The 13,853-nt window shown below is 35.1% G+C and overlaps 2 protein-coding genes across 3 annotated transcripts; one reads left to right on the plus strand and one right to left on the minus strand.

The window, feature by feature from the left end:
* Positions 1-625: 625 nt before the first annotated feature.
* LOC106178581 (uncharacterized) lies at positions 626-2,966 on the plus strand. The gene is made up of 4 exons (XM_013561813.2): positions 626-769; positions 1,448-1,609; positions 1,903-2,016; positions 2,186-2,966. The coding sequence occupies exons 1-4, from the start codon at positions 708-710 to the stop codon at positions 2,373-2,375; spliced, it is 528 nt and encodes a 175-aa protein (XP_013417267.2). The 5' UTR covers positions 626-707; the 3' UTR covers positions 2,376-2,966.
* A 527-nt stretch (positions 2,967-3,493) lies between these two features.
* LOC106178578 (3'(2'),5'-bisphosphate nucleotidase 1) lies at positions 3,494-13,743 on the minus strand. Of its 2 annotated transcripts, none has more exons than XM_013561807.3 (7): positions 13,580-13,743; positions 11,890-11,991; positions 11,477-11,593; positions 10,726-10,774; positions 9,514-9,657; positions 9,183-9,328; positions 3,494-4,449 (listed from the first exon to the last, which is right to left on the minus strand). In XM_013561807.3, the coding sequence occupies exons 1-7, from the start codon at positions 13,724-13,726 to the stop codon at positions 4,192-4,194; spliced, it is 963 nt and encodes a 320-aa protein (XP_013417261.2). In that variant the 5' UTR covers positions 13,727-13,743; the 3' UTR covers positions 3,494-4,191. The 2 variants fall into 2 exon arrangements, with proteins under 2 accessions (XP_013417261.2, XP_013417260.2); XM_013561806.3 differs by lacking the exon at positions 13,580-13,743 and adding an exon at positions 12,992-13,299.
* Positions 13,744-13,853: the final 110 nt, after the last annotated feature.

Genomic DNA, 13,853 nt, shown 5'->3' on the forward strand with positions numbered 1-13,853 from the left:
CCAAAAACATTATGAAAGGAATACCAGGGACTGAATGTCGGGTATGGTGTGGATGATTATAAATTCTTATGGTACCCATAAAACAAATTCAGATTACAACAACAACTGATAATTAAAAAAAAGGAAAAATTAACGTAGGGCTTTTTGATTTGATAAAAATTTCTGCTTCTTAATTATGGAACTGATGTTATGCATCATCATTCGGTTTATAGACATTTTTTCACAGGGGCGTGCTACTCTACAGAACAAGCTTGACGTTTCTGAGCTGACATCTTTATGATTTAAACATTATGACAACGAGTGCTTTATTTAGTTCTTCAACATTTCATGTTAGTATTCTACCTGGTATTCCTGTTTGCTGCATGATACAACAGGAGCATGTGAAACGTGAAATAAGTTTTAAAAATTTATCTACAAACAGCCAAATTGATATAGACCTCTACACTAAACAGAGCCTTACAAAACTTCAATTTGATGCAAAAAAAAAAAAAAATGGGTCACTATACCCGGAAGAATACATGGGTTCAGACAAGTGGAAGATGTAGCATAAAAGAAACTTAATAGTTCCACGCACGTGCTTTTGTTTACATCCGGGGATTTAAAACCGGCTTAATCCAATCATTTTGAAGAAATTCAGTCATGTGACAAAGTCGCGCCAAATGACGAAAAACGGCAGCTGCGCTATGACATGAGCGTGACCTTTGGGGATGGTAAAGATGTCCACAAATTTGTCCGCTCTAACGGCCGCGCAGGCTAGCTACGAGCAAAGGTATGCATTTAATATTTCTATATCATTTCCCGTTACAAATATTCACACCTATGTTCGTCCAGTGTACTTTGTGTTCCTAAGCTGGTGTAAAACCTTCCTGTTTAAAGAGACGCGGAGAACATGGCGCCCTCATCTTTGTTGTCGCCATATTTTCACTTACACCTATCTGCAATTTGTTCGAAGTGCATCTCTCAAAGAACTCTGCTGCAGTTTTATTAAAGATAATATCCCACAAAAATAACATGGCAATTTGAATGCTCATGAACTTTGATGCATAGATGTCTTCGCTTAGCTTTCAAGTTTCAACAGGCTGCTTTCAAATCAGTATTTCAATTTTCATTTCTAATTTAAAATGGATTGTGATTAAATTTGCAATAAGTCTTTAGAATGCTATTACAAACGGTTATTTTAATGAATAAATTATATTATGAAAACTTCACTGGAGACCTTTGTTGATTCACAAACACAAAACTAATGATTTAAATTTATTTATACTATTTCAAGTACTTTTGCAGTGCCCACAGTTTTGTCATGCGTTTGTATTAATGCATTTTTTAGTCATTAACTGAACATATCCTTGTCCTTCTCTTTAAGCATATTTAAAGGAATCACTTCCATAAAGTCATTGTTTTATATGCTCTGAAACTTGGTTTATAACTTCTTTCACTGCACTCCTAGGTTTAACTGTATAATTTGCTGGAATCCAAAGTTACGTATGGTATATGGCAGTTGTCAACATAGAGTATGTGAAGAGTGCCTTTACAATGAAGTTGGGAAAAGAAGAAGAGGTCTTTCAAGATGTCCAACCTGTCAGAGGGAAGATGCATTTCCAGTTGACAGGTGAATAATGTCTTTGAACAAGGAATTTGTTGTATGCCTTTCTTGTGGGATTTATGTAGGAAAATTGGATTATGTTTTGATATGCAATCCAATTTAGCTTAGGCTGAAAATATGAAGCTTTTGGTTATAGAATGAAATGAAGATATTTCACTATATTAATCCATCTTTCCTTATTGTAGAAATATGTTGAGGAGATTCGGAGGCAAATAACTTCAGATTTGTATATTGATGATGTTGACATAAGTATGGTCTGTTGCTAGTTTGATGTTTGATATATTTTATGTTATGTACAGACCTGATATACCTGAAGATAATGTGGAGATGCAAAAGAGATTAGGAGTTATACCTTGTCCAAACAGTGGGTGTGATATCCAGACATGGGAATGGGAACTTGAGGAACACTTAAGGTAGGTAGAAATCTGGTACTTGGTATATTGATATGAAAGACCAGAACAGTTGAAAAAATAATGTATATAATTGAACAGCATATAACAGGAAGTTGTATATGCATTTGAAGTATATTTATGAAGCAATTGAAATGTAAATGACCCTCACACAATTTGATTGTATTTCCAGTCATTGTCCTTTGGCGAAACAAAAAATCAAATCCAAGCCAGAAAGAAAAAGTCAAGTTCATAGTACCAAAAGGAATGCAGACACCAAATCAAAAGCAGCCTTGAGCAGTCATTCTACACGGACAGTCAGACACAGACATTCTGTACGAGTAGCAAACAGAGAACGTGCTTTGCGGACTAGGAGACACTGATCATTATTATCGTTAGTAATATTACACACTAGAATGGCTTCATTTCAAAGTGATATGTATTTATGTAGCAAGACTGCATCCAGTGTGTTCCCAGGTACAGGAACCACCACTGCATGTCACATGAATTGCCATAGGAACAGCATTCTCCAGTAAGTTGGATTGTTTCTGGATACAACTTGACTACACTGACAGGGGAGAGCTTGTAGGTTTCAGGAGACTCCATTTCTGTTGGATAATGTGATCTTAGGGGGATTTAAAGTTTAAGGAGACTTTGCTGATAATTCTACAGGGATGTTTCAAGTCGAAGGCATTGCTTGTTACAAAAAGATTACATATAGGCACAAAATATCTAGCGACACAGCCAAAGTTGACTCGAGGATAGTTGTGTGAATTGTTGCTGCACACTTGTGCATTTGGTGCAGAAATATGTAGATATTTATTCTAAGTGCAATTAAAAGAAAATACCTGGCATTTCAATTTTTTGATGCTGGTTTTATGCAATCCTAAAATGTTCCGTATGTAATTGAGCTAAGTTTGTCTACTTTATTTTGTACAAAATCTAAACTAAGGAAGATAAACCTTTTTTTTCTGCATTGTTTCCATATTTTATTATTACACCAAGTTTTGCATTTCAGAGATTAGCATACCTATTCACCCAGCATACCGACCCTCACTTTTACTTCTCTCATTATATATCTTTCAAGTGTACCGTTTTTACACAGTACTGTCTTCCCACCCAGTTACAGAGAATATCTTTTGATGAAATGTGTCATTAATGTAAATTTTTTCATCTTTGTGTTAATGTGTAGTATATTTTTGGTGTCTTTTTTCAGTTGTTTTACTTAATTTTGGGTGTGTAAATTCACCAGCTGCCTCTAGACAGCGTTATGGTACATTTCTTACCATATTACTATTATTATTATTTCAACAAGGGCAAGAGTAAGAGATATTTTTAATTCTAAAAAAAGTATGAGAATCTGAATTCAATTACATGATTTAATAAGTAACTTAATCTGGGAATAAGAATGTTCTTCCTTTTGCAAAATTTTAGAATATTTTGGAGAAAAAAGTTATACTGAGAAGAGAAATAATCTCAAGGTTAATTTTAGATACATATGTGGAATGGGTAATGATACATCTTTATTAACATGATACATCTGCATTTATCACATTTTCAAAAGTTAAATGCTTAGTACTTGAAAATGCAACATTAGATAGCAACACGCAGAATGCACTGATCCTAATATCCAACATCACAAACATGACAGGTAAGAAAATTGCATACATGTATTTCTAATCTGTTCATAGAAGTCTACTAAATGATTTGAACACAATTTCATGTAAATTATACCAAGCAGATAAATGCAGCAAAAATATAAGTTGCTGTGGTTAAGCCCAGCCACCATCTACAAAAAAGCATATACCAGGTATGGAACTTGAGTCCATTAACTACTTTTTGAAATGTTTTCCACATCTTTAGAGAGGAGACAAAATGCTTCTCCAAATACTACATACATGTTCCTCAATAACCTACACATTGCATTCTGAAACGCCAATTTCTGGAAACTATAATTCATATGGCCGTCAAACTGGCTCTAAATTAAAGAAGTTCGTTGTGATCTACAGCTGACAATACTGAAGACGTTTACTCTGGAAGAGTGAACCTTCCTCACATATTATGTAAATGAAACATTTTAAAACGATATCCCAGCTCTTCTGATTACATGAAAAATCGATAATATTTCACAGCTTTTGAGTGTACATGTATCAAGTTTATATAAGACATCTACAGTTTAGACCCAAGTTCCAAATACCCTCATGGTTTTAGAGCATCCTTGGCAGACTGAGGTATTTTATCCAGGTACCACTGGTGATCTACAGAAAATGTGGCCAGCACTCCTGCAGTGTTCTTATGCTGTACCTCCTTATGGTACTGAAGTTTACTGCCATGAATGTCTGTCAGCTTGCCTCCTATTGCTGTAAGGATTGCCTCAGGGGCACATGTATCCCATTTCTTGCATCCTGGACTTGCAAAGACGTATGCATGAACTTCACCTTCAATGAGCAGCAACACCTACGAAAGGAAAGCCAGAATTGGAAGTTTTGTACAGGGTGTTTCAATATACATGGGACCCATTGTTATGATAATGATTTAGTACTGAGAATAACTATGCTATTTTTGCTATACCAAAAGCTGAGTGTGTCAGGGTGATTGACAACTTCGGTTGTCAGTGTGCTGTCGGCGAAATTTTGGTCATTTAGATCACCTGCTGTAAAAATGCATCATTTGAGCTTGAGACACCAATGTACTTTTTATGTACAGACACAGATGTGTCTGTACATATAGCCGTCACCTGCGTCTGTCGTCGCCGTTGCCGTTGGCGTGCACTTTTACCGTAACCACGATAAGTGGAAAACGGTTTTACGTTTTGACTTGAAACTTACAGAACTGATGAATATTCATAATATTCAGGTCAAGTTCGAAAATCAGCATGATCGGGCCATTTTTAGGGAAGTTATGCTGTTTTTTTCACTCTTTTCAGCATATATGCAACACCGTAAACACGTTAAGTGGAAAACGGTTTTACGTTTTGACTTGAAACTTACAGAACTGATGAATATTCATAATATTCAGGTCAAGTTCGAAAATCAGCATGATCGGGCCATTTATAGGGAAGTTATGCTGTTTTTTCACTTTTTTCAGCATATATGCAACACCGTAAACACGATAAGTGGAAAACCGTTTTTCCTTTTGGTTTGAAACTTACAGAACTGATGAATTTGTATAAAACGCAGGTCAAGTTCGAAAATCAGCATGATTGGGTCATTTTTAGGGAAGTTATGCTTTTTTTCACATTTTCTCTGATTCAATTCTTAGGCATGTTAATAGTCTCATTATTGAACTAATAAGATATGTAAAAGTGTTTTTTTGACATTTCCTGCATCTTTACAACATTGTTAGTTGATTATGTAAAAATGATGGTAAACTTGTTATCGTGTATTGTGTAATGAAGTGTCAAAAATGGAAATGAACACATATCATTGCAGTTTGTCAGATTCAATCATCCACTATGTTCAGAATCTCAGAATGGAGGAAATTGGACATTTAATACTGTTCTATTGATATTTTTCCCATCTCATCAATTTTCTTAGTTGGTCATATAAAAATGGCAGTAAACTGTTAATTTTGTTTTATGTTAAAAAAGTGTTAAAAATGGAAATAAACCCATTTCAGAAAAGTGCTGTCTTGTTTACATTTTGGCATTTTCAAGATGTGACTTCGAAGTTCCATGGGCCTGAAGACCTTTGCTAGTCACATTTTCTGAATATCCATGATACTACTATTTTATTATTAAAAACTGGTGGTCATTATGCTGTTAACCATTATGTAATATTGCATCAAAATTTGAAGAAACCCCTATTTTGGGCACTGCTCCCATGATGACCATTTAAGGAAAATCATGTCACTTACTGTTCTCAAACTTACAGGAAAGAAACATGGGACTAAAATACAGCTTCAGTAGGCAATGCAGTCTGTTTGGTAATTTTTTCTGGCAGTTAAACAGTTTTTTGTGAAAATTTAATTTTTCACATATTGGCATTTTCAAGGTGTGACTTTGAAGTTCTATGATCCTGAAGACCTTTGCTTGTCACATTTTCTGAATGTCCATGTTACTAATATTCTATTATTAAAAATTGATGGTCATTATGCTGTTAAACATTATGTAATGTTATATTAAAATTTGAAGAAACCCCTATTTTGGGCACTGCTCCCATGATGACCATTTAAGGAAAATCATGTCACTTACTGTTCTCAAACTTACAGGAAAGAAACATGGGACTAAAATACAGCTTCAGTAGGCAATGCAGTCTGTTTGGTAATTTTTTCTGGCAGTTAAACAGTTTTTTGTGAAAATTTAATTTTTCACATATTGGCATTTTCAAGGTGTGACTTTGAAGTTCTATGATCCTGAAGACCTTTGCTTGTCACATTTTCTGAATGTCCATGTTACTAATATTCTATTATTAAAAATTGATGGTCATTATGCTGTTAAACATTATGTAATGTTACATTAAAATTTGAAGAAACCCCTATTTTGGGCACTGCTCCCATGATGACCATTTAAGGAAAATCATGTCACTTACTGTTCTCAAACTTACAGGAAAGAAACATGGGACTAAAATACAGCTTCAGTAGGAAATGTAGTCTGTTTGGTAAATTTTTCTGGCAGTTAAACAGTTTTTTGTGAAAATTTAATTTTTCACATATTGGCATTTTCAAGGTGTGACTTAGAACCTCCACGGGCTTGAAGACCCATGCTAGTCACATTTTCTGAAAATCCATGATACGTATATATTATTATTAAAAATTGATGGTCATTATGCTGTTAAGCATTATGTTATGTTGTATCAAAATAGAAGAAAACACAATTTTTGGTGCTGCTGCCATGATGACCATTATGGGAAAACCGTGTTACTTATGACTGTCAAACTTTCAAAAAAGAAACCCAGGACTAAAATGCAGCCTGAGTTGGAAAAGCAGTCTAATTGGCTTCTTTTTCTGGAAGTTATACATTTTAGTGAAAAATTCATTATTATCGTGTTGGCATATTCATTGTGGGACTCAGAGCTCCCATGGACATGAAGCCGAATAGTAATCAAATTTTCTAAATGCCCATGCTATTTATAGTCAATAATTAAAAATTGGTGATAATTATTATATAATTTATTATGTAATGTTACATCAAAATTGACAAAAATCTTTTTGCACTGCTACTGCAAACATTATGAAAAGAAAACTGTGTTACTTATTATTATTTTTAACTTACAAGTATGATTTTTAGGATTGGCATGCAGTTCAAATTAGAAAGCCAGCTCAATTGGATTATCTTTTATCATTGTATTCATGCAATTTTGTGTGAAATTTTCATTTTTCTCATTCTGGCACTTTCAAAGTATAAACTTGAACTCTGATGGGCCTGAAGCCTTATGCTTTTACTTTCGTTGGTGTTACCTGTTGTGCATAATTAAAATTTGATGTTGACTGTGCAGTTAAACATAATGTATTATTGCATCAGTGTTGTGCATTATTGTTATGTGCTTTTCTTAAGATGTGACTTATGGGCCTGAAAGATCTTTGAGAGGGTCAGTCTGTAAATTTCCCTTGGGTATCACTTAGCTAAGTTCAGAGTTATAAAGTCATTAATAGGCCATTAAATGAGATTACATAAAGCACACTTGTTGATATTTCCCTGTAAACTCCCAAAGGTTAAGCTCTCTGCTAGATTAATAATAAGTAAGCAGTGATAATTATGCAGGTAAATTTTGTTTAATATTGCAAATAAGTTTTTATTATATATATATATATATATATATATATATATATATATAAAAAGATTAAAAGTTTGAATGGCAGCATCATTGGAATTATATTTACCTCTGCCAAGGAGGTTATGTTTTCACCCCTGTTTGTCTGTCATCAACATAACTCAAAAAGTTACGGACCTATTTTGATGAAATTTTCAGGAACTGTCAGAAGTGGGCAAGGAGGACAATGATTAGTTTTTGGTGGTGGTCCAGATCAATAATCAATCAATAATAATCAACAATTGCTGTCTTGGCAGAGGTCTGTGCTCTTGGAGTGCTTTTCTAGTTTTGTTATGTTTTCCTTTTTAATTTTTTCTCAAACACTGGCATTTGTGACTTTTAACTCTCATCTGCCTGAGGCTCTGCACATTTTCTATATTTCCACATAAGCAGTTGTATTGTTTTTTATGTCTTTAAACATTATGTAATATTATTTTATGCACTGTCATCATTTTTCAAATATTGAGACTTTCATCATGAGAATTTGAACTCTCATGGTCCTGAAACTGTAATCTTACTGAAGGGGTGGATTGAGACCATCTTCTGGGTCTTCCGGAAGACGGTCAGGTTATTAAGTTTATATTGACTGGTATCTATTTTTTTCTGTTGGAAGACCATAAAAATGGAGGATGGATCAACATAAATACTTTGGAATACTGTCAGAAAATATCTCTGGGTTCGCTCCTGTTATTGACCATGGTACCTGTTGTGCATGATTAAAATTCAGTGTTGACTGACAGTGCTATTATAAGCATTATTTGTTATTGCATCAAAATTGACAAAATGACCTATTTTGCATCTTTATTTTCTGTTTTTTGTCTGTACATTTGACAGCTTTGCTGCCTTGTTTAAGTGTTATTATATCAGCTCTTGTCTAAGGGTGCATTCCCAGAGATTTAGATCGATGCAGAGATTTAGATCAACCTAACTCCCTGGAGGTTCACACTAAATTGCAGTCAGCTGAGCGCGCACCATACTTAAATACCCCCTTATAGCTTTTAGTAGGCAGGACAGACGCTTAAGCCGGCTAAGCTGACAGAAATCTAGTGAGACTCCCCACAGGGATAGATCAGTCTAAAATCTATGGGAATGGGGTCTAAGTTTCTTGACTCAGTAAGTAGTAAATAATAATCATATTAATGGGGCCCATGCACATTGAGATGCCCTGTAGTTAGAACAGATGAATTCAAACATTTAGGTAAATTTTCATTCAGAGACTTTTATATTAGAGGTAACTACTAATTCAGCATCCCATTGCCCAAATTGCATTAGGACCTGCAGATCAACAGAATCACAAAAGGCTATATTAAAACATGGGGACCATGATTTTCAGGCCATTAAACAGGCACTATAACATCATGTTCTTTCATTACTCGCCCAAGTTATGGCGGTTAACTTTGCATAAAAGCAAATTGCCTTAGCAGTACCATTACTGTATACCTTGTGGCCAGCACCTCCCACTCTTATCACTTCTGTTGGTTCACATGCATCCACAGAGTCTGTCACCACCTTATTAGAGTGGGACCTGGTGGTGGTTATGATGTTCTTGCCCTTCGGCGGTTGCTTCTGAGTGTAACCAAATGCACCTTAAAATCAAAATTGCAAGGTTAAAACTCTCCAATCACATAAAAATTCAAAACAAAATATTCGTAATTTGTAGTTGTCATTTTAGCACTTACTTGTACTTGGCATTCACTTGTCATAAATATACTTCAAATTAATTTGTTGTAATTTATTGAATTTCAGTACTTATGTCTGTTGTTTATCATACCTAATCCAACCATGCCCCATATCGTTCTTCCCAGTGTAGCTCCAGGCCCTGCCTTGTAGTTGTAGTAAGGTTGGTGAATTACACCTGCCACAGCCTTACCATTAACTGCTATACCAATCAACACAGTAACATGGTCCAGCAAACCTGACGTAAAAAGTACAACTTGGTTACCAAGCAGCAAGTATCAAACTTTGCTAAGTAATGTTAGCATTTTAAAAGAGAAAAATACTTTAAAAATAACTGAGTACTGGAAACAACAGTTCACTGAAAACACTTTACATCTTCTTGTGCTACTCAAAGTACGGTATATAAAAAACAAACAGAGCACAGCCCTGAATTAACTGCAAATGGGGTGCAGAGAGAAACAGTATAAAGCATTTATTCTGAAAGGCATAATTTGTGATTAATAACCTTCATATGACTTGGAAAAGTCCTGCTAAAAACAAGTTGTTCAAATAGCTTGAGATCAAGTGATTTGGAGACTCACAATGATGCGAAAAGGTAAGATTACCTTGCAGAGTGGGACACATTTAGAAAATGTCTCGAATGAATGGCTGTCAATATTGCCATAAATACCATTAAAATTCAGTATCTTGTGCCAAAAAGTAATCTGTATGTCTCTAAGGACTTCAGGGACTGCTAGATAGTGAGTAGTGTTCATCATTACAGCTGTAATCAATAAAACCACTCCTGTTTTGGTGAAATCAAAGATCAGTCTTTAACAGACTTCAAGACAGAAATGTCAGAATATTACAGGAAATGGAATATTACAGGAAATGGAATATCGCTTACACTTACAACCTTTCAATAACACAGGAAAATCAATAAGCACTTATTATCTTTATGTGAACACATTGACAAACACCATTTTAATCAATATCATGTTTCAGACTTTATATGGCTCCTAAGAGCTAAAACAGGAGAAAAGATGCAATTAGCAATGTGACTACAAGCGTTATTGTTGCTGCGTGAACAGTCCTTGTATGACCTTGTACTTATTCACAAAAGCCAAAGATGAACACTTTTAGGTCACATGCTCTTTGGGTATCACTATGGCAATTTGAGGCATTTTGTTTCTGACAAGGTATAAAAGAGTCCGGTCAAATTGTGGGACACCATAATTTTTTTCACAAAGTATGAGAATCTGTAGCATAGATTAAATCATAGAGCAGCATGATGTGAAAAGATGTACTGGGACATATTGAAACTTACCTTGTGTATACTCTGCAGTTCCATCAAGTGGATCAACCCAAATAACAATCTGAAATATAATTTTAAATATATCATGAACTGACTGCTATTAATTCTGATATTAATCCCTTCATCCTGCAGAAAAAAAATCCATTAATTGTCTGCTCCCTGAATCAATGGATCATCTATTTTGAGAAACCCATTCATTATTATCAGGCTTGAAGCCAGAGACTGAAAATTGAAAAGGCAAACCACCATCTACTAGGAGTGATCCAGAACACCAACAAATATTTTAATACATCTTAAAGGGGGGTAACCCCCAAACTGAAAGCACACTGAGCACTAGTAGGTAGGCAAGTCCGAAAATTTTGTCTCTTTTATATACAGTGCACTCAGGATAATACATACACAGCAGATCTACATATTATCTTGTATTTCTTCATCCCAAATGTGCCCATAAAGTACACTCTAACTACCGAGCTATATCTTATGAGCAAATTTGGGAGCAAAAAAGCCAAGATATGTAGTTGTACATTTTATTTTCAGCATACCTTACAAACCAAAACAGACAATGCCAGGACTCACCTAGAAGTCCTACCTATTTAACATACTTCTTGTTGGGTGTTCACCCTCACTGATATTTTGAATTCTGAGACAAAAAACTGCTTTCTGTTCCTCAACCTAGGTACCTAGGTATTGTTAAGTAGATATTGTTAATATATTTAACTGTTTTGATGTAGACAGATAAATCTTGACAAATTTAAAAGCATACATCTTCATCCTTGACATCTTTCCATTCTTCTGGAAAATTTGATACATGCTTGAGGATATTTTCATCCAGACTTGTTTCAACCCAGTCTGGTTTGATATCTTCATTTGGGTCCGTTTCCTAGAAACAAAGACAACACAATCAGTAGAACACAGTGAACAACATGTGAGAAACTGTAGTGAGCCTTATTCTAATATATTCAACAATTTACGTGAACATCCGAATCCATAAATTAACACTACAGTTAAATCAATATCTTCCCCATAACAAATCACCATGATATGATAAATCTGTACTGCAACAATATTGAATGGCAATAACTTGAGAATAATTCTGTACAAACAAATAAATATTTAAATCCACCATCCACTTCCAGCCAGTATTGTATATAAAAGACATTATTCCCTAACCCTTACCTCCTCTCCAATTATTGTAACATTTGGAAAGCTTTTAGAAAGGGAAGCAACGATGCATCTTTGAGCAGCTCTGTCAGCTTCTGTCTGAAGATCATTCCAGCCCTAGAAAAATCAACGATGCTCACTTTTATATAGTATACTTCTCGCCCAAAAGCTGTATAAATATTTTGTGAACCTGTTTTTGATGTTATATGTCTGCTTGTTTATAGAATAGTCCTTGCATTGTTCAATATAATTAGGTCAGTACAATTAGGTAACATATCATGAAACATATCATTCCCTTTTTCAGGTGATTAAACTAATCATCACTGACCATACAGACTGTCACTTCTGTTTGCTTTTTGTGCTTCCATCTGGATAACATGAAAAACCTCTGTTCTGCCCATCCCAAGAAAAAATATCTTTAAAAAAGCTTGACAGAATAATACTGATTATTATGGATAGATAATAACATGATCTTATCTATTTATTAATATTATGATTTGGGAAATTTGAAGTCTGATAAAACTCAACTTTCATGTATGTAGGCCTCTAATGTAATCACCATATATAATATTGTCCCATAATGTACCCTGGTAATCTGGATTTTACTGATCAGACTAAAGGAAACATAATATTAATCATAAATCTTCTTGCTATTTTCAAAGGTCTTAAAAATTGTATCGACCATAGCCAGAGTTAATATATTGCCCTATTTGAAATATAGTGTCTGATCGGCATTTCATAGGGGTTTTTAAATCTACAAAGCTAAGTCATTCTGCATGCTCAAAACCAAGGTCAAAAAGGGGGTCTCAAACTTGATACGGGCTAACTGATACTGACGAAGCAGATTTGGGTTTATTCATCTCAGTGTCTGACATGCAGATACTTATAACACTAACGTAACACATGTAAACAAGTTAACTATCCCCCTCTTTACATAGGCAAAGGTGAAAAATGAGAAAAAGACCCCGATGTTAAAACGAACACAGAATGCGGAGTGATGTCTCCGATTTGCGACGAAAAACGGCAGTTTATTCGAGTTAATACATTTTAATGTTAAGTTAATACATTAATGGCACAATAAATGAACTCAGAAACTTTGGTCAAAGTTTAGTTTTACCTTCTTAACAACCCCAAGATCACCTTTCTCAAGCACGTCTCTAATAAGTCCACCCGATTTGTCAGCCACGGGGACAGAGGAGGCGAGGATTTTCAGCAAGAGGGGCACCCCTTCCATGTCTGACCTCCTTCTCTTCGCAACTGGGCTATCACCTGTCATCTTTTCATACAGATAAAGGACCAAACTATGGAATGCTAACATTATATCATTTGCTTATCTTTTCGTTATCTCTGAACTCGGGTACGAGCTACAGCTTCGATTACCTGTACACTTTCATGTTTACAAACCGAACTGCGCACGTCACCAAAATGCTGATCTTTGATTGGTCATCACAATGCACATTGTGTGCAAGTCGCTGCTGTCCTAACTGTAACCAGAGTAGTCACACAGACACACACACTCTTTCTTGCGCGCGAACTCACACACACACACGCACACACACATGCACACACACACACCAAAACGTAAACTCCCTTTTTATTAATTGCCTTTGAAAAAAGATAAATAGCAGCTTAAAAATTGCAAATGACACTGAAAAACCTAACATAACTTTTATTTACCAATTACTTTAAAGCTGAGGTCACATACTTTGTCAACAATCCCAAGTTTCCCATTCTCTGATACGGCACGCACAATACGACCAGCTCTGCTCACAGTAGTACCACAGGTAGCTAAAATACGCAGTATCTGTGGGTAGAATCCGACCGAGAGCCTTGACAATGCACGTGTAAACATGCCAGTTTCATTAACTGTTTTTAAAATACCATACTTGGCTTAGTAAAACAACAACGTTGATCAAATTATTAAAATAAAGGTAAAACAAAACTGTTTGCACCTCAAGTTGTGTCGTAAAAGACAGTTT

This window comes from Lingula anatina, chromosome 2 (genome assembly GCF_051362555.1).
Source record: "Lingula anatina isolate TDL-2025a chromosome 2, LinAna3.0, whole genome shotgun sequence".
Taxonomy (NCBI): Eukaryota; Metazoa; Brachiopoda; class Lingulata; order Lingulida; family Lingulidae; genus Lingula; species Lingula anatina.

What these genes read in the sequence shown, in the direction of transcription:
- LOC106178581 (XM_013561813.2), top strand. Translation starts at nt 708, where the DNA reads ATGGTAAAGATGTCCACAAATTTGTCCGCTCTAACGGCCGCGCAGGCT. An exon ending in GATGCATTTCCAGTTGACAG is followed by an intron (nt 1,610 to 1,902) that starts GTGAATAATGTC and finishes TGTTATGTACAG; the next exon opens with ACCTGATATACCTGAAGATA. An exon ending in GAACTTGAGGAACACTTAAG is followed by an intron (nt 2,017 to 2,185) that starts GTAGGTAGAAAT and finishes TTGTATTTCCAG; the next exon opens with TCATTGTCCTTTGGCGAAAC.
- LOC106178578 (XM_013561806.3), bottom strand. Translation starts at nt 13,192, where the DNA reads ATGTTAGCATTCCATAGTTTGGTCCTTTATCTGTATGAAAAGATGACA. An exon ending in AAGATGTCAAGGATGAAGAT is followed by an intron (nt 10,775 to 11,476) that starts GTATGCTTTTAA and finishes ATTATATTTCAG; the next exon opens with ATTGTTATTTGGGTTGATCC. An exon ending in TGGGAGGTGCTGGCCACAAG is followed by an intron (nt 4,450 to 9,182) that starts GTATACAGTAAT and finishes TTCCTTTCGTAG; the next exon opens with GTGTTGCTGCTCATTGAAGG.